General features: G+C 43.4%; 1 protein-coding gene across 1 annotated transcript in view; it reads right to left on the bottom strand.

The window, feature by feature from the left end:
- USH2A (usherin) overlaps positions 1-25,970 on the bottom strand; it is a 511,215-nt gene that overhangs the window by 294,309 nt on the left and 190,936 nt on the right. Inside the window, exons 22-27 of the mRNA XM_028531335.2 lie at positions 18,968-19,098; positions 11,399-11,525; positions 9,104-9,205; positions 7,634-7,813; positions 6,505-6,635; positions 3,966-4,239 (exon numbers count right to left, since the gene is read on the bottom strand). Coding sequence (XP_028387136.2) covers positions 3,966-4,239; positions 6,505-6,635; positions 7,634-7,813; positions 9,104-9,205; positions 11,399-11,525; positions 18,968-19,098 — 945 coding nt within the window. The remainder of the gene's footprint in view (positions 1-3,965; positions 4,240-6,504; positions 6,636-7,633; positions 7,814-9,103; positions 9,206-11,398; positions 11,526-18,967; positions 19,099-25,970) is intronic.

The raw sequence follows: 25,970 nt of genomic DNA, 5'->3' as shown, positions 1-25,970 counted from the left end.
AATCCCGTGACAATCGTTTCGGGGCCACAGAACTAAGTCCCAGGCATATCTGCAGACAGAGGTGCTGGGTCTGTGTGCGACCATTTTCATGGAGCTCCAGAACCCAGGATGTACACGGTGGTGCTAGTTTGGGGTTTATGTTGGCAAGACAGGGACCGACTGCAGCAACGGCAACACTGAAGGTTCAGTGAATGTGTCATCTGCATAGCTGACTCTAGCACCACCGTGGTGCAGTTCGGGTCTGTGAACTTGAACACAGAACACAGAGGAAACGCAGGGGGAAAACCGTGGGGCAGGCAGCCAGCCAGGGACTCGCAGTGGCTTTGAGTCCCACGCCAGTCTGTGTAAACAGACATCAGTTTCACGAGGTCTGGCAGTCCTCTGCTCCGACGTCTGCTCTGAGGGACGAAGGAAGAAATGGGCAGACTGCCTTTGAGATCGCTGTAGCACACACACACGCACATGCACACGCATTCTGAACAAGCATTGTCAAGTTCGAAAGGCCCTGAGCATGTGATTGTCAAGATGAAAGCACCTCCACAGAAAGTGGAAATAAACCATCCAAGCAAATGCTGAACAGTAAAATAAGGTAATAGTAACAGCGGCCATATTGTTGTCTTCAGCATTTATATGATGTCTTACTCTGGCTCCAGACACGTTAAGTGGCAGCCTCTTCCCTTTGAAATGCCGGTGCTATTCCTCACCCTGTTTTAGGCCCAGGAGATCAGTACTGCTAGTCTGTCTTGGACACACAGTAGGCACTCAGTAAGTTGGGTGAACTGAATTGAAAGGAATGAAGCTCAACAAAAAAGCATCTGCTTGACAATGCAACAGCTAAAAATTCTAATTTCTTCACCAGTGATCTTCTGACGGCACGGAGCCGACTCACCTAACTGCTCCGGACCCTGTCCGGTTTCCCTGCCAACAGGATGCCAACAGTGGAAAGGCGGCTTTGGCGAGCCCTGAGGTGTGTTATAAGAAACATCCCACTGAAAGTTTAAGGGGCAAGGAGTTTCAGTTTGCAAGATGGGAAGAATTCTGGAGATGATCGCACCACAACGTGAGTGTGTTTGACGCCACCGAACTGCACGTCTGAAAACAGTTACTATGGTAACGTTTGTTGATTTCTGCACAATTTCTAAAATTTTAAGAAGAAAGTCTTAAGACTTAATCTACAGGATGGAGTTTTCAACATGGGGAAGGCCACCGGCAGAGTGTCCCCTTCCTGCACTGACAAAGAAAAGGGTCCGGAGTCACAGCAGGAGGTCTGCGAGGTCTAGTCCTCTGGGGAAGTGGCCTCTGCTGGCAGACCTCGGGGGAAGGTGCCTGAGCGTCAGTGTGGGTCTCTCTGGCCCCTGTGGGGCAGAGCCCTGAGAACGAACTTGCAATGGTCCTTCAAATCTGTGCCCCAAAAACACTCCCACCAGGAATGCGGCCTGACTTCCTTCCACATTCGAACGGGTTGTGAGGATGAGAAGAGGGGGGAGGATCTGTTTGTGGGGGGCGAGTAGATGCCCCCTTTCCTTGCTTCCCTGCCTTTGTGAGCATCGCAAACAAACAAACAAACAAACCCTCCCACCACCACCCCCCCGCCCCTTAGGCCTCCAAGTCACTAAAAGCTGCCCCAGAGCTCTGGGTTGACAACCCAGCCAGTGGCCTTCCTGGGGGGAGCTGTCCAACCGCAGGCTCCTGGCCTGGTAACAAGGCTGGCTCCGCCTCCTCTTGCCCAGCCGCTGCACAGAACCGAACCTGAGGCCACCACGTGCCACCACGCCCAGGCGCTCCCAACCTGGAGGCCAGGGACAGTCCCACGTGATAGTTCTAAGCTACGCCTGGGCTCTGAGCTGGTACATCTTCAGCAAAGCATGTTGGCCAGCATTTCCAAAACACAGAGAAACATTAATTTGCATTTGATTCAAAGGGACATTACAACACTAATGGATAAGGTTGGGGGGGGAACCCTAACAAAATAGAGCCTCTGTAAAGAGGTGCTAATTGAGAAGCGTAGGAAGATTTTTAAGACTGATGCTAATGGACTGAAAAATACAGCACGTGAACATGATTAATCTGAATTATGATTTAAATATTTTGTGTAGGCAGCACCTCTATATAGTGAATATTTTCCTGAACTCCATATAAAACAGGTAGTTACTTATAAAGATTAGTATCACTCAATGCATCTATGCTCGAATTGTAGGGGACAGTGTCATAAAATATGCATTTTAATAACATTTCCAGGGAATTCCAATATATCTTGGATAATAATAACAATACCAGCTAATTGTATTGAATTCTTCCTATGTCCCAGCTACCACACTTCATATTTTATCAGTGGCCTGAGAACCACTGATGTGGCTGACAGTGCAATGATAAAAATTTAGTATTACCCATAAATAAAATATCTTTCAGTATTACAGATTTAGTCATATAGTGCAGATTAAATCCTTCCCCTTGGGTCTATGTTGATGTTTTAAACTTCTAGCAGTATATGATTATAGTTTAGGCCACGCCCCTAGGGCCACCCTGGCTAATGGGAGTTGGGAAGGGTAATGCTTGACAGGCAGGGAGATTTTTTTCCTAGCTGTAAATAAGGCCGAGGAGTCTCGCTCATGGAGAGGGTTTTGGAGCTCTTTCTAACCTCCGAAACCTGAACATCAGGAGGAGCCTTTATACAGACGCAATATTTCCAGCTGCTGCTGCACGCTAAGTGCCTTGGAAATGTCATTACTGTCTCCCACCTCAGATATTCATTAACTCCTTACTCGTACCCTTCTGCGAGTCTTCTGAGGGCTTGCCATATATTTCCCATTCCGAGGCATTTAAATCTTTATGTACTCCCCAAATGGGCGAAACCTGCTCCCTGGAAGTTTTAACCGTTCACAGTGTGCAGATTTTGAAAGGCTCAGAGAACATTTTCCGCATGGGAGTGCGCTGAGTCCCGAGCTGGCCCCCCGCTTCAGAGAGAAGGAGCACTGGCCCCTGCCCACAGAGAGAACACTTATGAGGAAGCCGGGCCCGTGAACGCGCCCGCTCTGTGTCTGCCACCAGCCATGGGGCCTTGGGCAAACGACTTTCCTCCCAGCCCTTCCGGTCCCTCGCCTGTCAAATGGGGCTACAAATAACAACACCTCAGTCACAGGCTTGTTGGGAAGAGCCCCCTCCCACCCGTAGAAGCTCTCAGAACCGCGCCTGGCACACAAGCGCACTAAGTCACGGTCAGCCTTCTAAAGTTAGGCTCTCCGATTGGGCTCGCTCATTATACGAGTCAGATGCTATGCGCTACATGAGTTACTTTTTCCTCTGAGTACGTTACGTGTTTCACTGTGATATATGGGTTAAATACTTGCTTTAGTTATGGCTCACACACTCGTGAACGTTTCCCTCATGGTTCTTAGGAATCAGAGAGAGATTTTTCACAAGAACTTTGAAATTCAGCTCAGCCCACCTTTTTGCGTGCTTTGCTGCGTGGGAGCACCTTTGAAACGTGTGGAGACAATCAGCGTTCATATCAGAAAACAACCCTATTATGAACTGAGTGCCATTCTTCCTAGTTGTGCACACCAGCCTAATTCATCTCTTAATCTTTAAATGTGGTGATGAGTGTTCAAAAGAACCAGAACCACACGTGTTTTCTGTGAAAACACATGACAAAGACCAATATATATTACATATTATTTAAAATCATATTTTCTGAAGACATGTTATAATAAATCTATTGATTATAAATAGGCAAAGCATGTATAAATATATTGATTATGTATGAGGGCACACGCTTAAGGGCAACATATGAAACTAGTTGAAGAAGGAGTCTGTAATCTTTTTTTAAGAGCTTCAAATTCTGCAACAGAGGGGTGGGGGGATGTTGGTGTAGCCTGACTCTATTGCTGTATCCTGAAACACTGGGCCACCAAAACCTGCGAAGACCAGGGCTGTCACAGCCTGGGGGTTCCCCCAGGGGGTTTTACCTGGTTCCAAAGTCAGGTGTTTATACGCGTCTTGCAGCCACGATGGGGCTCCCCCCACATACACGGGGGAGTTCAGCGTCAGGGGCTGGGCTCTGGACTCCGACACGCGCTCCGTCAGCTCGTTCACGCTCGCTGAGACAACGGGGCCCGCCTTCTTGAGAACGACTTTGTTCCACTGTCCGTCGCAGTAGGACAGCCCCAGCCACAGGTCCAGGCGGGTGAGGGCAAGGCTGGTGTTCAGCCGCAGGCTCAGGAGCCCGCTCTTCAGTTCCACCTGCGTTTCACGTGAAGCGAGAGAGAACAGAGACATAAAAAGACTGCAGAGTGGCAGTTTGGGAGCAAGCAGAAGGTCAATTTCTTGAAGAAAAGCAAGAAATTTCCCCGAAAGCACTCTATAAAAATATTCTACTTTGTTCTAAGCCAAACTGGAGTAACGTGCAATGAAGTACTTTGCGAGCTGATAACTGACATGAAGAATTTTGTATTGTGGCAAAAAATGTCTATTCAGCAATGACTATATGCTATCATACAATATGATGTAGGCAGGACCTTTTTTTGTCGGGGGAGGGTAAAAACATAAAGCTTAAACACTAGCATAAGTGATTGAAGAGAACAGTTTGAACTGGTATTTTCGAGATTTTAGAAAATGAGCAACTACTACTCCATATATCAATTTAGTTTTGGGGGGCGGAATATGACAAGACAATAAGAAAATGAAATGTCAAGCTTGATTAAGCTTATTTGAACTGGTTGGTGAACTCAATTTCAAATTTTTAAGATGTGTTCTGAGTCACCATTTCAGTTGTGATGTTCTAAATCTCTAACCAACATAATTGCTTCTCTTGGCTCCCTTCTAGATGACGGTGCCATTTCCTAATCCCAACATACCCTGCTCAAGTGTTCATGATACAAGAAATGCCTCCAATATGTTTTCCTTCAAAACGGTACATGACGATTATCTTTACTAGGTTTTAAATGGTTAGCAGCCAGATCAGTGACCACAGGATACTTAACCACTGGAGATCAGTCCCGTCTAGTGAAGCAAACAAGGCCAGAGAAAGAAGTTTCACAGCAGAGGCAAGCGTGCGGAGCAGCACCGTAACAGGGTGCAGTGCGAGAGCTCCTGGGAGCTGGGGAAGGTTTCCAGTACAGGTGTGTGGGATCCCTGGAGGACCATCCGAGCAGGGGATTAACACATCCAAAGGCTTGGGGACTTGTACAAGCTCATTAGGTCTAGAGAAAGGGGCCAAGTTAGGGAAGACAGAGGATGCCTGTAAGTGGGTGGGGTAGGTAGGAAAAGTCCTGCCAGGTATGTAGAAGCAAGATGTTTGAAAGATTTGAGTGATAAAAAAAATGTTCACCCCTGTTCTTTACACCATTATCTTAGCTAACAATTCACCCTCCCAGTCCTCAGAAGTATATACTGGAAATAAAAGCTGGACTGGAATTTAAAAAAAAAGAAAAGAAAACTCTTAGGGAATCAGTATAATTTGGGGGGAAATGATGAGAGAGATGAAACTAAGGATAATAATAATGATAACAGTGAAAATTCAATCTAAGTGCTGATTTTTCAAAGCTACCCAGTGGGACCTGGCGAGCGGCTGAATGTATTATATGAATGAAGTCAGACAAGGACACATGGGGACATCCCTCTGTCTTGCTTGGGTGTGTTTTTCCACCATCACGATACACAAAGCAGCAGAAAGAAAGACTGCCTACTGTTGTTTTTATCAGGAAGGGGGGGACGTTGAAATGCCTGTAAGACACCCAAAGGAAGTTTCCTTGAGGCAGCTGACCATAAAGACAGGCCAGTAAAATGGAAAAAGTTCATGACGAGATCAATACAATCATCCAGTTAGTGTACACAGAGAGAAAAGAAAAAGGAAAAGAATATAGAATGTTTGGTTAAGAGCAATGTTTTAAGGGAAAGTAGAGTAAATCTATTTAAGGTGACAATGATCTTGCAGAAGCCAGCAGATTTCAGGGAAATCCAGGGCAGCTAGTATTCGGGAAAGTCAGGAGCAATAAGAGTACAATACCATTTTTTTCAAAGCCAAAAGCAAGAATTTTTAGACATTCACACATGGCGTTCAAACTACAAGCATGAGAGAGAACAATAAACACAAGCTTCTGAGGACATATGAGCTCTGGAGGGAGACGAGGAAATGGGCTGGGGGAGACCCGAGAGGTAGATGTAAAAATGGGTAACATTTTAGTGTTGCGTGGGGTGCTACCTCCATGGGTGTTCGCTGCACTTTTATGCTATTGCAGTAAACTGGATTTTAATCCCTTATACTGTTTTATTAAAATTACAATCTACATGATCGTGGTAACAATGGTCATTTAAAAAATCATTGAGACCCTAAAATATAAAATGCTTCATAGAACTGCAACACTGAACATGACTTGGGGAAAAAATATAAAAACAAAAGTAAATTTGAAAAGAAACCCGAATTCGGTATAATGCAAACCCCTGGTTTATTTATTTAAAGTTGGACCTGACATTGTAAGGTAAATATGATTGAATTAATTCACATACAGCAAGAAAATCAGGTCCATCTTTGTTGTAAATGAAGAGAAGCAATCCATTCAACTGGTCTGTTCTGAAGGTGAAAGAAATCTCAAAGTCCAGTCCACCTTGGAACATGTATGGGTAAAGCTCCAGGAATCCTTTAAAGAAAGGAATGCGTACATGTGAGCGTGTGGAAAGCCAGCATTGTACATGTGCCGTAAGATACCCCTAGGGCATGTGCCATCCTTGCATCTCTCACATAAGAAGATGCAATTCAATGGTAAGAAACCCCCCTCGTAATTGTACAGAAGTGGCAGAATGAAGTTGGCATACCTTTTAAGAGGAAATAATTTATTCTCTAAATCATGGATACAGCTAAGGCTATTGTCGTTTTACATAAATATTAGCAACAAGCAGTTGCATGGACTTCTGAAAGCGACGATGAGAAAGAGCAATGAAAAAGTGCACAGATTATGATATCATGTAGCTTGCTATTCTGAATGTAGTTTAAGCAACTTAACAACTGACCAACTTCATTACAAAGGCAGGAGGCAAAGGTGGACTTTCATTGGAAGAATGAGTCACGTCTGCTAATCACCGTGTTCCCCACCGCCACCCCATTCTCCTGGAGGGCTGCCAGGCAGCGACTGTGGGTGGGGACGTGCTGGGGACACCATATAGCCTTTGCTGTAGCCCTTTGGGGAAATGGCAATGAGAGGGGTTGTCCTCTCTAGCTCTTTTTTGATGACCTACTTACCCCATCACAAAGCTGAAATTTTCCTCTGAGCAATAGTGTCCGTCTAGGTACTAAAATAAGGAGGTATTTGGGGGTTAACCTGGTAACTCCTTTGAAACAGCTTTCTACATAAATTTTATTCTAGGTAAACAATTGACTTCCAAATGGACATTTCTGACACGAACACGTGTAAACTGAGAGCTGCTTTGGGTCACCCTAGAGCTTACACACGATTTTACGTGTATATTCACAAGTCTTACAATTTATGTTATGTTCCCCACCTTTGAGCATATATTTATGGGCACCGTGGCATACCAGGTATTCCTAAGAGGTCAAAGTAATCGGTCAGGAGAGACTAAGCTACGCCAAGGATAGAGCATGCATGCTAGGCAGTGCCCCGTGGCTACCTGAGGACCTTACCTGTCCCTAGGAACTGGGCCCCCTCCTGCAGCAAGGAGGGGCATCCTTCCCAGGTGTTGTACACGTTGAGTTGCTCTTCAGAATTCTGCCAATCCAGAGGCTCCCACAGAGCAGAGGGGTTGTAATTCTTCATAAAATACACGTCCTTGAGACAGCCCACAAAGCCCTTTCGGATGATGCCTGCAGGAGTTGATGGATATCAAGGAATGTGTATTTTGAAAATTCTTTTCAAGCAATTAATCTATGTGCAACTAAAAGTAACGGGCAATAGCTGTCTCCACCTATTGACTGCAGACCCTTACCGATTCATGTAAACACCACACCACCAGCTGTGCTAAGTGGTAACCATGATAATGTTTAGCCCTGGTTCCGACCCATCATATATACAGAAGCAGATATTAAGGCAAAATAAAAGCTGGTTTCATAATACTAGCAAGAATAATGCCTTTGTTAAAAAAAAGATTTTTATTTATTTCTAGGGAGAGAGGAAGGCAGAGAGAAAGAGAGGGAGCGAAACATCAATGTGTGGTTGCCTCTCATACTCCCCCTACTGGGGACCTGGCCCACAACCCAGGCATGTGCCCTGACTGGGAATCGAACCAGCGACCCTTTAGTTCATAGGCTGGCACTCAATCCACTGAGCCACACCAGCCAGGGCGAATAATGCCTTTTGACCTAACAAGGACATTTCACCTGCCACTGGTCTTAAAAATAAATGTGCTATCATGTTTTAAAAGTAACGTTTGAAGGAAGTGTTTCTATTAAATCTACCGTTTACAGTTTAGTTCCCTCATCATAATAAATGTGTGTTATACAAGTCAATCAATACTTTGCTGTCACATGTAGGGAGGGTGATGTTTTTCTGCCCAAGGTTAATTTCACTCAGGTTAGTTTTATTAGCTTCACAGTTTTTGTTGCATTGCCCTGAAATACAGCAATGCCTTTGTCTCTGCCCCAGTGATAGCACTTGTGGCATAAGGCTGGAATCATCTGTTGATACATCCGCACCTTCTGCCATGGCAAAGGCCCCGTGTGATTCACCCACAGATATCTTGGGACTGAGTTAGTTAGTTACTGCCTTTGACACAGTCCAGTCCGCACGCAGCAAACATTCTTCACCTGATTTAAGCTGACAATCAAGCTCACGGCTCTCCAGTTCTGTGTGGTTTTATGTTCAACTTAAAAACCTCCAAACCAAACTGACACACACTGCTAAAATACCGTAATTCATGTAAGCAAAAGTTTAATAAACTTTTACATATGAAGGACTGGTGGCTGAGATGTTCAATGAATCCAAGGTTCCTTTAGAAAAGGGGAGGCCTAAGGGAAAATTGGGACATAGGGATATGGGAGAGGAATACAGCGTGAGACAGAAAATAACACGATCACTCCTACTTTCAGGCAATGTCATTCGACTCTATTCTAAATATTGGGGATGACCTATGCATTCTAGAACTTTCCCAGACTCACCGGGATGCCTCCTCCGGATGGCGTAGCCCCTCGGCAGGCCCCCCACAAACACGCCTGTGTTGTCGCCAATGATCGTGCTGCCGTTCCGGGGCCCAGAGGAACCTAGGGAGGCGCAGAAGGCAAGTCCAATGTCAGCAGGGTTATCTTTTCTAGTCGTTTACCAAGTGAGTGAACTCCTCACCGGGCTTTTGGGACATCACTTTCTTGGTCCTTTTCTTACCTTAGCATCTGCCCTGGTTAATTTTCTCCACGGGCTCTCCCTCATTGGCCCCAACATCTCGATGTTGGGGTGACCCAGGGCTCCCCCTTCTCTGATCTCTTGTACCACCTACGACGATGTCCTACATCCTCCAGAGGGTAAATCGACAGCAGGGCACCTGTGCAGACCACCAGGGACAGAGCCCAGGGCAGGCCTGGGTCCCTGACTCTGTTACACCAAAATGCAAACCTGTGAAGATTACTATCTGACTCCATTCTTCTTTCAGGAGTGGAAATGTTCTTCTCAGAGCACAAACCACTGTGGTCAGCCCTGTGACTATCTATCTGGTCGCTCGACTCCAAATTCCATCTCAGCCAACAACTCTGATTTGCATCTCTAGTCTGCAAATCTCTCCCCCCGAACTCAGACTTGTGTGTTCAGCAACTTGCTGATGTCACTACTGGGACGCCTCATGGAGACCTAAGACTTAACTGTTCAAACTGAACTCCAAACGCCTTTCCCCCAATCTGCTTGTCCCTGTGTCTTGTGCATCTCCATTACGGCAGCGACTTTCTTCCGGTGGCCCTGACCCCAAACCTAGCGCCATGCTCTACAGTAGGGGTTGGCAAGGTCTTTCTGTGAAGGGCTAACTGGTATATATTTTAGGCTTTGCAGACCATAGAGCCCCAAGCAGCCAGAGACAATATGTAATAAATAGATTAAGCTGTGTTTCAATAAAACTTTATAAAAGTGTGTTAGAGCTTGAATTGGCCCACAGGTGGGAGTTTGCCTGTTCTACCACAATCACCTCTTCCTAATGTAACATTTAGAATATCTCCACATCCCTCTTCATATCCAAATGACTTACGTGTTAAAAGAAACCATCATTTCTTTTGCCTGAATTATTTAAAAATGATCACAAGAGCCTATTCACATGTCTCCATGCTTCTAGCCTTATTCCCATAAAAGGTGTTCTCACCAGAGCGGCCAGAGAGTTACTTTCAAAGAAAGAAGTCGTTTCCTGTCACTCCTCTCTCAGGATTCTCCAAAGGCTTCCTCTTTCCAGCAAAAAGTCCACAAAGCCTCACCTCACACAGTTCTAATGGTCTCTCTGGTGTCACAGGCTGCCACCAACTCTTTGCCCCCATTCCCTACAGTGGCCTCCTGTTGGTCCGGGACACACCCCATGTGGTATGGTCTCACCTGGGGTCCCTGGTGCCCGCTGTTTACCTGGCTCAACACATCCCTTTGCTGAACACTTTGCTGGTTCACCCCCTCACCCCCTTTAGGTCTCTGCTCGGGCACCATCTTATCAGAGAGGGCGTCTCTGACCGTCTTTTATAAACTCAACGCATCTCCCGCAGCACACACACACATTCACCCCTTTCCCTCTCCTCTGACTCTATTATTCTCGGCACACAACTGATTATTCAATAGTTATTTATGTTGTCTCCTGCCCCTCTCCCACCTAAATTGTAGGGTTTTTCTCTTTGTGTCCAGAATTCCTAGAGCAATGCCTGGTACATAGTACGTGTTCATCACAATTCCATATTTCCTGAATAAATTAATAAAAGCCTGCATCCTCATACAGGGCCTGTAACTGCTTTATAATTGCATGGCGCTGACAGGGTAGGGCAGAGAGGATACTCACCTTGGATTTGCAGAGACAGGGTATGCCTGTCCCCCAAGGATGCTGCCCACCAAATTGGGAGCAATCAGTTACCTTTTCTGAGCCCCAGTTTCCTCATCTCTGAAATGCATATAATAACTGCTTTGTTTTATCTGTCTTCCGGAAGTCCAAAGTAACAACAGAAAACCTAAGCTCACGCCCTTTCAGGTTGTAAAGAACTGTTCAAGATACAGAATTGCTACTGATGACTTCGTCTTATCTTTGCTTTACAGAAATGCCCTATACGGATGAGCCTATGGTTGCCTGACTTCATTGTAGGAGCAGCCAAAGGTAAACTCAACAGCAATTGGATGCAGTTGAGTGGAAAAGAAGGGGAAAGAACAGGCATAAAAATATAGATAACAGAAGAGTATGGCACCATCAGCCCATCAACAGAATCATCGTTATCTACCAAGGAAGTCCATACCAGTGTACTGCCCGTCCAGGGTGATTTGGCCGACAGCCTGATGCCGGATAGCGATGACGTCATGCCATTTGCCATCATTGTATTGTTTGCCATCGTCATTGGTTGTGGTCACTTCCACTGACGAGCCCTGAAGGGAGTGAAGGAGCAAATGAATAAACGCATGAATATACATTTATACAAACATACAGACACATAAATCCTAACAGGAGCCTGGTGCAGGAATGTTGCAAACAGAACCCAGAAGTAAAGTGGATTTCCATCACCATCAGGCTTATCTGGGATGTGCGTCTGTGATGACCGCTGTGCTCAAATCTGAAAAGAACTCCTCTTTGGAATAAGAATTTCTCATCAGCACGCCTGCATTTTCTTGATGTTGAATATAATCTTTTTTATTGTTTTAGTGACAGTGGTCCCAACCCCACCATTGCTCTCCCTGTCCCACACTTGCATTCTGATGACCTATATTCATCAGAAACATAATACAGTTTCTATTTTTAAATTTCTATTTTTAAATTTATATTTGTCAGGTACATGAAAAACAAGAATTTGAAACTAATAAACTACTACTCAACCAATAGAGTTTTTAAGACAGGGAAATGCCCGGCAAGCTCGTTTTTCTCGCCTACATTACACGACTAATGGGGAATGCAGTGGCATTGAAAATTAGCCCCTTATTCGAAAACCGACTGTTAAGTGTTGTGGTTAAACTTTGTGCTCAATGCTTCATAGTCTGAGATCTCACAATTATACTTTTGCCTAAGATAACAGCGTCCCAGTTAAAAGTGAGTTCCTAAGTGGATACTAGGAAATGGCAGATATCGGGAATAGAGATTCTCAAAAAGGAAGTGAAAGTAAAAAAAGAAAAAAAAAGAACTTTCTATCTCAGCACACTGCAGCCAAACGAACACTTTTTCAGTATGTTAGGATGAACACAATGCTATTCCTTTTAGTGTGAATGAGTAAAACAAGACTGAGCACAAGACATTTCCACTTTGTTACCATCATCATTTAACACTACTGCTACTAAAGAAAGAACAACCAGGAAATTATTCTAAGCCTTCTAAAGGAAAGAAAAAAACTATTTCATTTTTTCTTAATAAAGTTGATTTTCTTAGCAGTCATGAACTTCAACCACTGACAATTTTTCAAAACCCCAAATAAGACTGGGTAAAATATTATTAAAATATTTTCTTAATTACTTGCAATGTTTCCCAAAACTCGACTTATTTTGGTATAACATTTTTCAAAAAGAGAAAACTAGCCCTGGCTGGTGTAGCTCAGTGGATTGAGCGTGGGCTGTGAACCAGGCATTGCTGGTTCAATTCCCAGTCAGGGCACATGCCTGGGTTGCAGGCCATGGCTCCCAGCAACCACACATTGATATTTCTCTCTCTCTCTCTCTCTTTCCCTTCCCTCTCTAAAAATAAATAAATAAAATCTAAAAAAAAAAAGAGAAAACTGACCATGACCTGATATAATATGGCTAAAGATTTAGATCACAAATAGTGCCATGTCAATCGTACCATCTAAAACATTTCTCTTTAGATTTCTCTCAAACAGCATCAGCAACATAAGACATCCACTCTACGCTTTTAATTGGCTCCTGTCAGGCCTCATAGAGAGGGTGCCAACGCGGGTGACATACAGCATTTCATATCACCAAAAAGCAGCTTCTAATTTCCCAGGGGTGGGCATGGGTTGCTTTGCTCATGGACAATGCCCCAACTTTTACAGACAGCTCGATCGGATGGGGAAAAACGACCACTGGGTGAGTCCGTTTTCTAGCCCCCGAATAGTCATACGCTGACTTTCCTTCTCTCTCTCTTTCCTCCCTCCACATGTTCCTTATTTTTCTTCAGCCCTATTTCAACATTTAAATATTTTACAAACACACATTTCATTATCGTAGTTTAATAATTAAAACCAGAACTGGTGTCGTGCCCAATTAATGTGCCCTGGTACCATGCCCATTAGTCTCTCCATTAGCGAATTCAACAATACTAATGGGATTACTAGCACGGGATGCTAATTGGGCGTGACATAAGAAACTGGCTTCCTTCTTAGCATACCCTTGCTAATGATGAAATTAATGAGCATTTTATTAAATGCTGTCTCATCAAAGTGTACTTAGTTAGCGTTAAAATTGTTACAAACGATGCCGCATTCTAAAAGATCAGGTGTCTGAGTAAGTGGTTCTTCATATTATGTTTGGCAACAATCTGCAGCATTAATAGTCCTCTACATCAGAAATCACATTTATTGGAGATACATTCGAGTACAGAACATGCACCCTCACCACGCCAAAGGTGCTTTCTGCTAAGAGGAACTTAGCATGTTATTCTTTCATCGTTATTTTGAAGGTTATTTCCCCCACCCATGTTAAGAGAATTATAGTAGGATCAATTCTGGTGCCATGTCGGGCAGTTTTTTCTACTCATTTGGAAAATATCAAACACGTTAAAAGATGCTGTTCAGGATTGTTGGGAAGCTTTCACTTTCATAGCTTCCTTCTACAGGAGATGAGAATGTTATGTGAGTTTCCTGTGAATGCCACTGAGCATAAAACATTTAAATGAGAACCACTAATCAAGTCATTATTGGTCAATAAAATAGCACCTGATCAAGTAAATTCAAACTGGAATCAATCAGCTGAAGAATGGAAAGATGATAGCTAATTTCTAGAGACTTTAAAATATGTAACAATTAACAGTTGCAGTAATTTTTCTTTGCTGTGACTCTTGAAAAATGGTTCCAAGTACTCAGTCCATAATATGTTAACACACATGGAATTTAAACATTATGAAGAATCTTTCTCCCTTCCCCTAAGTATTTATTCATAGAATGCATCAGATAGTCAGAAAGGAAATCAAGTAAGTTTGTGTACCTAAGCCTCTATATAGGATTGCACTGTTATTCATTCATTCCTTATGTTCATTAAGATGTTTTAAAAAGAATGAAGTATGCAATGACTGAGTTATTTTGAAACTATATGCAAGAAAGTAACTTTAGATTCCTACAAAATGCTCTTTTCAAAACTCCAAATTTCATTATTTTGAATGGATTCAGTAACAGTAATTTACAAGTAGACACTGATAAAAGTTGGAGGGTCTCACAAACTGGTAAAACAAATAAGAATTAAACTGTCACACAATCATCCAAGAGCTGGAAATGTTATTCCAGAAAATGGGTGCTTTCCTCCAGTCACGAGCAGTATTTTACCAGCAATCATTAAGTCACTAAGTTGGCCAGTCCATCCATACAGTTCTTTACTGAGCATGTACTATGTCCAAGGACTGTGCTAAGCCTCCAGAATACATTTGAGGACAAAACAGACAGACTGTCCTCACTGGACTGTGCAGTCTGATAAGAAATACCCATTCATGAACTAACTATTTATCTGATGACTATAATAGGATGTTCATTAGATTACCTTGTCTCACTTAGACACAAAGAAGGAAAAGTGGCTTAGAGTGGCCCCTAAAGCATTTAATATTTAAAACAGAAGTAATTTGCATGTCAATGGGAGGCATAAAATAAACATAAGCGTCTTTCAACGAGGAGCGCCAACTTCTCACAAGAAGCTGCGTTCATGTTCTCACCCAGAAAGAGATCAAACAAGGAAAGGATATGCCCCAGATTTCCACTCCTCAGTCTCACCGATCCTTGGTCTGAGAATGGCTGTGGCCTTCGGGAATCAGGCAGTGAACATGTCCAGTTAACCTGAACTAGAGCGTACGCTCCGTGGCAGTGAGGGGTGAGGAAGCACCCAGCCCTGGGGAGCTCGAGCTCACTGTCGATGCAGAGGCAGCACCATGGCCCCCAGCACTCAGTGGGAGGTGACTGATCCCACTTTCTCGATTACACCCTAGGGCAGCGACCCGCTCCAGAGAGCAGCCACCCTCAGGGTCCCAGTGACGTGGCTGTGGCTGAGCAGAGCAAAGCGTTGTTAAACATCGTCCCCTTCCTTTTCTGCAGGGTCTTCGGGGGCCCCATCCTTTGGGAAGAGAAGCCACACAGTTGGAAGAGATGGCAGTCATGCTTCAGACCTGGTGGAAACGTGTTTTTGGACGTGCGAAGGAGTTCACCCTCTACGTGCAAAGCGTGTGTGTAGGGATGGGGGGGAGGTTATAAAATACTGAGAACGACTGGTGGCCAGTGCACTATTAGACATGTGGGTCACCTGGAGTACTATTAGACAGTGGGAAGGATGCTTGTGACAGCGCGACCTCCTGCACATGGGAGGCAGTGTGCAGCCACCGTGGCAGGTTGCTCCGGGCCTACTGTCCCCTGTCCTGCCCAACATAAGCAGAGACTCTGAACTCCACCGATGGGGAGGGAGGCCCAGGGGGGAGGCTGGCTGGGGTGGCCCTCTGTTCCCTTCCCTCCCGGGTTCTCCCCGGATGTAACCGCCCAGCACCGTGCGGAGCACTGCAGGTGTTTAAGGGAGTCACGTTGCACAAAAGGAACTAAAGCCAATGCCGGTTCTATCTATCACCACCGAGTCACGGTGTGACCCCAGGTGCGCCGCTTCCTCCAAAGCAGGGATGGCATCGCTATCTACCTCCAGTGGCTCCTTCGAGAATCAAATAAGAGTGTCACCATGAACCCACTGTTGCAAACTTTAAAAGCCCTACGAATAAGTGGCTACATGGTTCAGGTTTTTCTCCCCCTGGATTCGTCCCCCAAAGCCCCATATCTGAACGGGTGCAGAAGGGAAGAGCCGAGTCAGATTTCTCCTTCTCTTCCTCATTCTCCTCGTTGATTGCGCTGCTTCTTTTCATGGTTTTTGCCGATCGTCACAATTAGGCATTTAGTCTCTTTTTGCATCTTGTTAATTGGAATGTTCTTAGAACATTTTCTTTCTGTTAGTCATTTATTTTTTTCCAGCACTTAAAGTCAAAGATTTTTGGCTCCTTACCTGGTGAGAACAAGATATGGATGTGATCTACCTCCCTCCGGCTCCCTCCACTGCAGGTTGGTGCCTTTAGGAACTTCTAAGTCAATTTTCTCTTCCTCTCTTTCAGCACTTCATCATTTTAGTGCCAGATAATTATTAGAGTTTTGTTTAGTTTTGCCTTTGCTGTATATCTCTTCTATTTCAAAGATTCTTGGGCACTGTGAACCATTTCTACTTTGTCATTAAATATTTAGGTTGAAAATATTGCTGGGATTATTATTCACTGCTGCCTCTCCTCTTTATATTTCAGGCTCTTTTTAAATGTTCTTTTTGGTTGGGAGTGTTGCTGAAGGATTTCCTTCCAATGGGGTGCGTGGATGGTATTTTATCTGCATCTGTGGATATCGACAAGCATTTTCCTTCCATGTTGAAAAGCACTGCAGTATTGGAGCTAACACCGTGGTCTTTGAGGCCGGTTTGCCTGGGGTTCAGTCCCGGCTTGGTCACCAAGAAGCTGTGTGACTTTGGGATAATTAATTTAACTGTGACTCAGATTTTTTCACCTGTAAAGTTGGAATAATAGGAATATAATAGGAATAGTAGGGATAATAATACCAATCTCACAGAGTTGTGACATTTAAGCGCGTGTGCATTTATGAATAGAGAGACTCAGAATACTGTTGGTACACAGAGATCCTGTGGAAGCGTTACCTATTTTCATGTTTTTTGACCTAATTTGAGGGTCAGCACAGTGTCTCTCCCCCAATTAATCTAAAGTTGTCCAGTGAAAAGTAGCATTTCTAGCTCTGTAACTGAATCAACTCCCGTGTGCGGATTGCTATGTTTCGTGTTCATCTGCCATCTGCCTAGCCTCCTAGACAGCTGCTGCTTCTGTGTAGGTGTGATGCTACTTCTTTCCTGCTTGCTCACTGCCCTCCTGCGGGCATCCCTTAAGAAGCTGAAATTCTAGGGGGCACCCTGAACTCACTGGGCCCGAGGACCTACGGTGTGGCAGCCAGAAGTGGTCAGGCTCTTGGTAAAACCCCAGAAGGAACCCTTTCTCCCGTGGTCTATCCAGCTGCCCATTGGTGGCTCTCCCAGCTTCCTAACGTGGAAGGGATGCAGCCTGCCTCCTGAGGCCCCCTGCACAGAACCAGGTACGACTCTCCAACACCGATGGTGCAGCAGAACCCACCTTTCCTCTCCAAGGTGAGTGGGCCGTCAGGGCATCTGACCTTGGGATTCTCACCCAAGCCCTTGGCCTAGGATCCCTTCAATACAGAGGGGGAAGTGTGCTAGCTTTACCGTACAACATAAAACATTTACTTGGCAAGTATAATTTATGACTTAGATCATCAGGTTTAAGTGGAAAACCTGAGAAAACAGAATGGAAAAATTATTTTAAACAGTCTTACCCATTTCTCAATTACAGGTGCAATGCAATGTCCACTGTCCAGTGCTCACTAACACTGGTTTAGCTGGCGTGAACACAACTCTTCCATTGCCCTCGGTTAAAATCTAAATCCTCACATTTGCTTCCAGAAATCTAAATGCCTTCCCCTCCAGCCGGCTTTCCAACCTTCCACTTTTCCTCTCGATTCTCTATTCTACAGCCGCATCTGACGCACCCCGGTGCGCTGAACGTGCCGTGCCCTTGTCTTCCTCGGGCTCTGCCTGGGAACTTCACTCCAGCACTTCCCTCGTCTCCCATCAGGACTCCCCTTCTCTGCTCTCCCTCAGGTGCGTGCCTTCACGCAGAGACACCTGCTCTTGTCCCGAGCAACGTTTCTTCTTTGTTCTGCACCTCGGTGACAGATCATGTGTCTAGAGAAGACTGACAACTCAGAAGAGAGAGCGCCTTTATTTTATGCTGCCATAGTACGTAGCATCTCATACTTTCCTTTCATAACACTCATGAATAATTTAAATATATATATATATATATATATATTTTACTGTATCCTACTTAAATTGTTTCATAGGGGCACGGTGCTATTTAACTCTAAAACTAGTGTTGTCTGTAACACTCAGTACGATAGTGCCTGATAGATACATAATTCCTGGTGAGCACATGAAAAAAAATGTAAAGAATGGGGGGAAGGAGGGAAGAAAGGGAGGGAGGGAAGGAGAGTGGAGGGGAGAAGAGAGTGGGAGAGAGCAAAGAGAGACACAACTTGCTCTGGACACGTTGCTCAGTTGGTTAAAGTGTGTCCCAACACGGCAAGGCTGCAGGCTCCCTCCTCAGTCAGGGCACATACAAGAATCAACCAAGGAATGCACAAATAAGTGGAACAGCAAAGTGGCATCTCACTCCCCCCACCTTCCTCATTCTCTAAATTTAATCAATAAAATAGCAGGGACATACTTTGGTTCTCAAGTAAAATAAAAGTGGATCTACTCAAGTGTCAAGTTTTCCTCTTCATTGTAAGGTGTCCTACGTGCATTAACCGTGGGGAGTCAGACCATGAGCTCTGCAAGTCCACTCGGCTGTCTGAGCTGTGGGCAAGTCACGTCACTGTTGTTTCTTTCTCTCCATTCCCAGAGCAGGGACAGCAACAGCACTCACCTCTCCACTTCTGGGGAGGGTGCAACGTGAAAACATAAGCACTTACCTCAGTACCCGGCACCTGGGAAACTCTCAAAAATCTCACCTCTTACGATTAGTCCTTTACCTGAGGATCGAAAAGAAAATAAGGACGCCCGCGTTTCAACTGCAGTGCAAAATACTCCTCCTGACCGCCCGGGGACGCAGCAAAGACGATCACACCTTCAGGCGCCCTGGTGCGGAAGCTGGCCTTGATGCCTGGGGGACGAGCACAGTCAGCAAGTCAGTGCCCGGGGTTTGTTGACTCTTCCCGATAAGCATACATTTGCTTTCATTACTATTTATGATGCCCCGACGACAGTCAGGGAATGATACACAGCGACACACTGGAATGGTCCCAGTCATTCGGTTTTACACCTATTCCGTCACAAACGCCGATCTGGACTTCGAAACTCAGGCCCACACTCCCGCTGATCAATGTATAATGAAGGTTCAATTTATGCAAAACTCATCAACACCAAAAGACTGGGTGTCCACCCAAAATTGGATACTTGGGAACATCCAATTGAAAATATTATCAGAGTCATACAAATAAACGGGTTTTCTGACACGAGTGAAAGAAACACGGGGGGCTCATTCGAAACACTGAAGCGGAAACAATCAGTCCAGTGCCAGGAGCTAGGACTGGGAAGCCCTGCTACGCAGTGGCCCGCACAGCCAACTGCCTGAAACGCCGTTCTGTAACTGAAAGTTCTGCAGCCTTCAGAGTCTCCGGGTCTCCCTCACCTTTCAGGACTGCCCACTGCCCACTACCCACGCACCCTTGTCTCACAGAGATTTCCACAGCTCAGAAAGCAGGACAGGTGGCTCTGATCACCCAGTCATCTCCCCCCTGTCAGTTCCTGGTCCCACCTCCATTCCACCCGGTGTCCCACCACTCCCCACACAATGCAGAGCACTTCCCCCGTGGAAGGCGTTCTGCTTACTGCACTGAAAATGGCAGGGAGGTTTAAGAGGCTCAATCTCTGTTCTCCAAGAGGCTCCGGTTTAGTTGGAAAGATCAACTGCACACGTGTGTGTGTGTGTGTGTACAGACAAACTGCATGGTGAGAGTCGAGTAAGCACTCAAGAACATGCATGAGAATCGTGTAACAGTGCGAGAGCACAGCACTGAGCAACTACTGAGCACTGCTGTGAGCAGTAACATCGTGCACTGGAATGATGCCAGTGTGAAGGAGACAGGGCTTGTTTCGGGCCAGACCGGTAACCAAAGGCCCTCCACAGGGAAGGGGGTTTATTCTGGGGTCAGCAGACTGCAGTTGCCGCAAGAACCATGCATGTCTCTGCTTCATCCTTCCTCATTTTCAAATCCGGCGAGGGGACAGTGTCAAATGATCCGGGATGGCCCAGCAGGGGTGTCCAATCTTTTGGTGTCGCCAGAAGAGGAGGAGTTGTCTTAGGCCACACATTAAATACATTGTGATACATAATCACAAAAAATCTCATAGTGTTGTAAGTAAAGTCATAGTTTTGTGTTAGGGCACATTCACAGCCATCCTGAGCCACATGCAGTCCGTGGGCCGTGGGTTGGACACCCCTGGTGAGGTAAGGCTTACTTATCCCTGATCTAAAACACATTGTTTGACTCACGACCTATAGAAAATTCTAACGCAATAAACAGAAAGAACTCTTCATTTACAAAAATTTCAGAGGTATAATATGCTTTAGCAGAGCAGTGTATCAAATTGGTCAAAGATTTGTCAACAACTGCTGAAAAAAAGAACGCAAATTAAATATGCTAATGCAATAGTCAAGGTGTATTTTGTCAGAAAATTAACTGGGGTATGGAGAGTGGAGTCTCAAAGCATAAGCTTCTAAAGCTAAAATAACACTTCACATAAGAACAGTATGTTCTATTATACAGATATGTTCTCATCCTTGCTCTCATAAAGAAAGCAAAAATCCCTTGGTTTCATTATCAATGTCCCTTCTGCTTCATTCCCACCCAAACCAATTGCTTGGAGATCGATTTCTAGCCACCTGTGTGGTGCATAAGGGAATGTGAAATGTTACACATAGAAGCAACTCTTGCTATAGCTTAATTTAAATTATGCAAATAAGTTCTAAATCAGAAAAGGTATTTCTTCTTACTTGCCTGCCATTAGGTGGTGCTAACAATGTCCCCATTCATAAAATATGTATTGTTAAACAGCCCTATAAATACATGAATAACAAAATCTTCATTGACTATACTTGACAAAGTAACAATTGAAAACTAATCTGAAAGATTATAAATGACCTGGAATGAATCCCCAAATGGCTAAATCTTTACTAAAATACCAAAGTTTTGTTATTCATTTAAACATACATTGCTTCTTAATTTTTTTTAATCCAATTGTTCTTCAGCTAAAGAACTTGGGAAACATTTAGACCAGCATTCTAAAAATTGTACTGGAAGTATAGATTAGGATAAAAAGTAGAAATATGCTAGAGGAAAAAAAAAACAAGAATAAAGAGCTTTATTACATAGAAAGTTTCGGGAAAACTGCAGTTAATATTAATCTTTATAAAACAAAAACTGCTCCTTTTGATCTTGTAAAATAGTTCTCCATTTCCTCCTAGAACAATAAGTAAACATGTGTCTGAATACCACTGCAATCTCCAAATGATAAAGCTGTAAGGAAGCCAATCTCCAGCTACTTCTGAAATACACACACACTAGGGCCATGACCTTCTGCACAGAATAGGACTCGGGTTCCATACCTGAAAAAGGGGTATTAGATTAGATAATCTCTACAAGCTTGTAGTGTGTGATTTTATAAATAAGGAACTGGGGGTTTTACACGAATGCCATTTCCTTTGTGACTTCATTGCCGGAGGTCTCTCAAGTTACTCAACTTCCTTCCCATACCCTGCAGCAATTGTCCAGCAAAAAAGTTTCAGTATTAGAAGGATATTTGGCCTAGCATATCTGGGAGATACCATCTAGCGCCCCACAGATGAAAAATGAAACCTTACTGCAGTCTAAACTTGTATTCTAGGATCAGTCTAAAGTTGACATTCTTTTATCGTAATTCTTCATTTGGGTATTTTCAAAATTCTTTGCCATTTTTTAACACTTGGGCTGTTGGTCCCTCTTACTGATTTGCAAATGCTCTTTCCCTAGTAGGGCTACTCTTTTATAGTCTGTCATGTGTTACAGCCACTTAGTTTATTTTTTTACAGATTACCTTCAAAACACTATTTTCATTGAATTCATTGGGGTGATGCTGGCTGATAAATCCGTACAGGATTCAAGCATACAACCCTCTTGCACATGGGCACACTGCACCATGCCCTCACCACCCAAAGTTAAGTTTCTTTCCACCCCCATTTATCCTCCCTTTGCCCTCTTCCACCGCTCCCCCCCACCCCTCTTTTCCTCCGGCTATCAGCTCTGTCTGTGTCTATGCAGTATTCGTTTATTTTCCTTAACCCCTTCACCTTCTTCAGCCAGCCCTCCAATCCCCTTCCCCTCTGACAGCTGTCAGTCTGCTCTATGTATCTATGCTTCTGCTTCTATTTTGTATGTTAGGTCATTTTGTTAATTAGATTCCACATATCGGTGAAATCATATGGTGCTTGTCTTTCTCCAACTCGCTTCTCCCACTTAGCATAACGTTCTCCAGGTCCATCCATGCTGTCCCAAAAGGTAAGATGGCCTTTTTTTTTTTTAAATCCCTGAGGAGTAGTCCATTGTGTAAAGGTACCACAGCTTTTTTATCCACTCATCTACTGATGGACACTTGAGTTACTTCCAAATCATGGCTATTGTAAATAATGCAGCTATGAACAGGGTTGCATATATTCTTTCAAAGCATATATTAGTGTTTTGGGTTTCTTCAGATATATTCCCAGAAATGGAGTCGTTGGATCAAAAGGCAATTCCATTTGTAATTTTTTGAGGAAACGCCATACTGTTTATCACAGTGGCTGCACCAGAAATGGTGTCAATTCCTGTGTTTTAAATTAATAATGGTTATTTCTCTCCCTTTGTTTATAATTAGGTTTCCCAACTCAACACTTTTTACTTATATCTTTTTCTGTCCATTTCCTCCATTTTTTAAATTTAACATTATATTTGATTTACTATCTCCTTTGACATATAGTGTGAGATATGGGATGTATCCTAGTTTTATCCCTTGACATTTAAAAATTTTCTAAATATTGCATTCCATGAGACAGGAGGTCCATGTTCATTAGTTCTGCATTTCCAGCACCTTGCCCCATGGCTGGCTGGAACATAATAGGTGTTTAAAACTATCTGCTGAATGGATGTTTCGTGATTACAATCCTCTCTTTAGCATATTAAAGCATCTGTACTTTCTATTTTCTCCCACTGGTATCTGGGGGGAGAATGCCATATTATAATTCTTTCATGTTTCTGATATCTGACAGTTTAATTTCAGTATTCTGCCTTTGTTTGTAACTACCCCTCAATGCATTAACACTTTCTATTAACATTAAAGTAATCATTATGTTTGTTTTTCCTTTTACTTAAATTAATCCTTCACATGCCTTTTTAAGTTTATATAAGATTTTATATATTCTACTGCCATTATGAATAAGATCACTTTTAGTTTTGTTATTGCTGAGTCATGGAAAACAAATTTGTGCATTTATTTTTATTAATCATCTTATTATAATATTATTATTTGTACAATAATAGGTCTTGGTGTTTTCTCCTTTTTCTAAGGTATACATTTATATTTCCTTATAAAAAGTTTTATGCATTATTCTTCAATAATCATCTCCCTCACTTCTGTCTTCACACATGGGCTATATCTTCCAGAATAATATTAAACAACAGTACAGATGAGGTGCACTATTTATTGTTCCTGACCCAATAACTGACATTGTTTTTTAAACATTAAGTAGAATGTTGACTGTTGGTTTGCCCAGTTATTATCTACTGTTTTAGGTAACTACACTTCTCCTTAGCTTTTTAAATGCCTGTATTCCTTCTCTCAACATTTTATTTTTGGGATTGCTATCCTGCGGCCGGCAGGCAGAGCTGAGCATGACTATGGTGCACCCCAAAACTGGAGGCTGAAAGGGGGAGAAAGAGCAGTGGAAGAATGTTTTCCATGAGGAGAAACATTTTAGGGGAGCTGTGGCCACAGAGAAAGGGAATTCCCAGTGGAGGGACCACCAGTGTGAACACTCCATGATGGAAAGCAGCCGAGTGAAATATTGTAACAGGCAGCCAGTGCCACCAAAGCATGGCTCAGATGGTCCCCTCTTCCAGTGTTGATCCTAATAACAAATAGGAATACCTAGGCCTAAGTCACGTAAAGTATTGGGTGAACATAGATGTGTCTGTTTACATAGACTTATCTGTATGTATCTCTTCACTAGTCCACCCATCCATTTTAAGAGTGCACCCCCAAATTGCTATTGCACACCAAAGGGCTGATATAATCATCAATACAAACTCAGAATTTCACATGAAAAACTAGTGTATTATAAGGAGGATACTATTCTTAGTCTAAATGCTTCCACCAACATCCAAAAATCATAAGTTATCACCATTCCTTTTTAGGTACACACCACTGATTACATTATATATATATATTCAATTTCAACCACCTTAACAGCTGCACTATTTCATCTGCAACATCAATACATTGCACTCTGGGCTCATTTTAGAGAACCGTTGTGTGTTGGAATAAAGTCACGCTAGTCTAAAATATGCACTGAATGCCAGCCAATGACAAATAAAATACAATCTATACGTAATGCATAATTATTTTATACAGCAAAAGATAGAAAAGTCAACATGTATTCAGGTTTGCTAAAATAATGTTTTATATTTGTATCTTGTAAAGTGGTTAGCATTTCAACAAGTAACTCCAGCAAATAAGCTTTAAGCTTAGGTTAAAGTGTTAGTTACGAAAATTTCCATTCATAAAGTGAATTTGTATCATGATTTACTTTTTGTTTCTATACAATTAAAAAAAATTAACTTGTGGACATACATCTGTTAAACATACCAGTTTTACTTTCATGTGTTTTTATTCCACAAATAAGATCTAGGTGCATGAATACATATATGCAGATACACATGTAATTCCTATGCACAGTTGTCCACTTACATGTATATACATATGCATATATATTTTACACAATTAAATTTATATTGAATCAAATTGAATAAAGGGAATTTCAAAACTTTAAATAGACTAAGTATGCTAAAGGTACTAAAACGTGCCGTTTCACTTTGTGAAACGAGTATTTTGAAAAGCAATCAAATTCCACTCGCTGGTGGCATTAGCACAGTGGCTGAGTGACTTTGACCTTGGAATGATTTCAGTGTCTCTCACGTCAAGTCTAATAGCAGAAAGTGCTCAATGACCTCCGGCGGCACTGAAGAAATCTGCTCTGGGGTTTCTGCACCAAGGCCTCTCCAGTGCCGATGTCAGTGGGTCCCCAGCAATCGGACTAATAAGAAACATTATGCCAGGCTCCTCTGGAGCAAATGAGGATCCCAGAAATGGAGTAAAACAAAAACAATTTTTTTCGTGGCACTTTCACATAACATCTTTTGAGTTCATAAAGCACTCAAAATGTCTACTTCCAATTCTGACATTTTGAAGACAATGCTATAATCACTTCATGGTTCTTGTGTGGAAGAATCCCGGCTTGAATAAGAGTACACAAGTCCAAGAGGCGAGAGCTGGCTACACTTGCAACAAGGTGACAAGTGAAAACCAAATGCAAACACAAAGCCTCCCCAGGGCTTCCTGCAGATCAACACTTAATTGCACACCTAATTATCACATTTGCGCTGCCCCTCATATAAAGAAAGAATGGAAACAATGAGCATGGAAGAATAAAAGCCCATGACAGCTGGGTTATCCTACCCATGATACCCAGGGCAGGTTGAGTTCACCCCTACACTTTACCCCACCTTTCCTTGCTTGTCAATAAGAAGGGCAAGGGGAAGCCTATTGGCTGCCTAGAATCACATGTCTTTACTCCCCTTCTGCAGACAGAGCAGCCTGGTTTGCTACGGATCAAGTGTTTTCCCGTGATGGCATTTGGGGGCACTCTCAGGAGAATAAGAACATTTTATGAGAAGGACCCAGTCT

Source organism: Phyllostomus discolor, chromosome 15, assembly GCF_004126475.2.
Source record: "Phyllostomus discolor isolate MPI-MPIP mPhyDis1 chromosome 15, mPhyDis1.pri.v3, whole genome shotgun sequence".
Taxonomy (NCBI): Eukaryota; Metazoa; Chordata; class Mammalia; order Chiroptera; family Phyllostomidae; genus Phyllostomus; species Phyllostomus discolor.
Note: the sequence above shows the minus strand (reverse complement) of the source record. Positions and strands in the feature narration are given on the sequence as shown.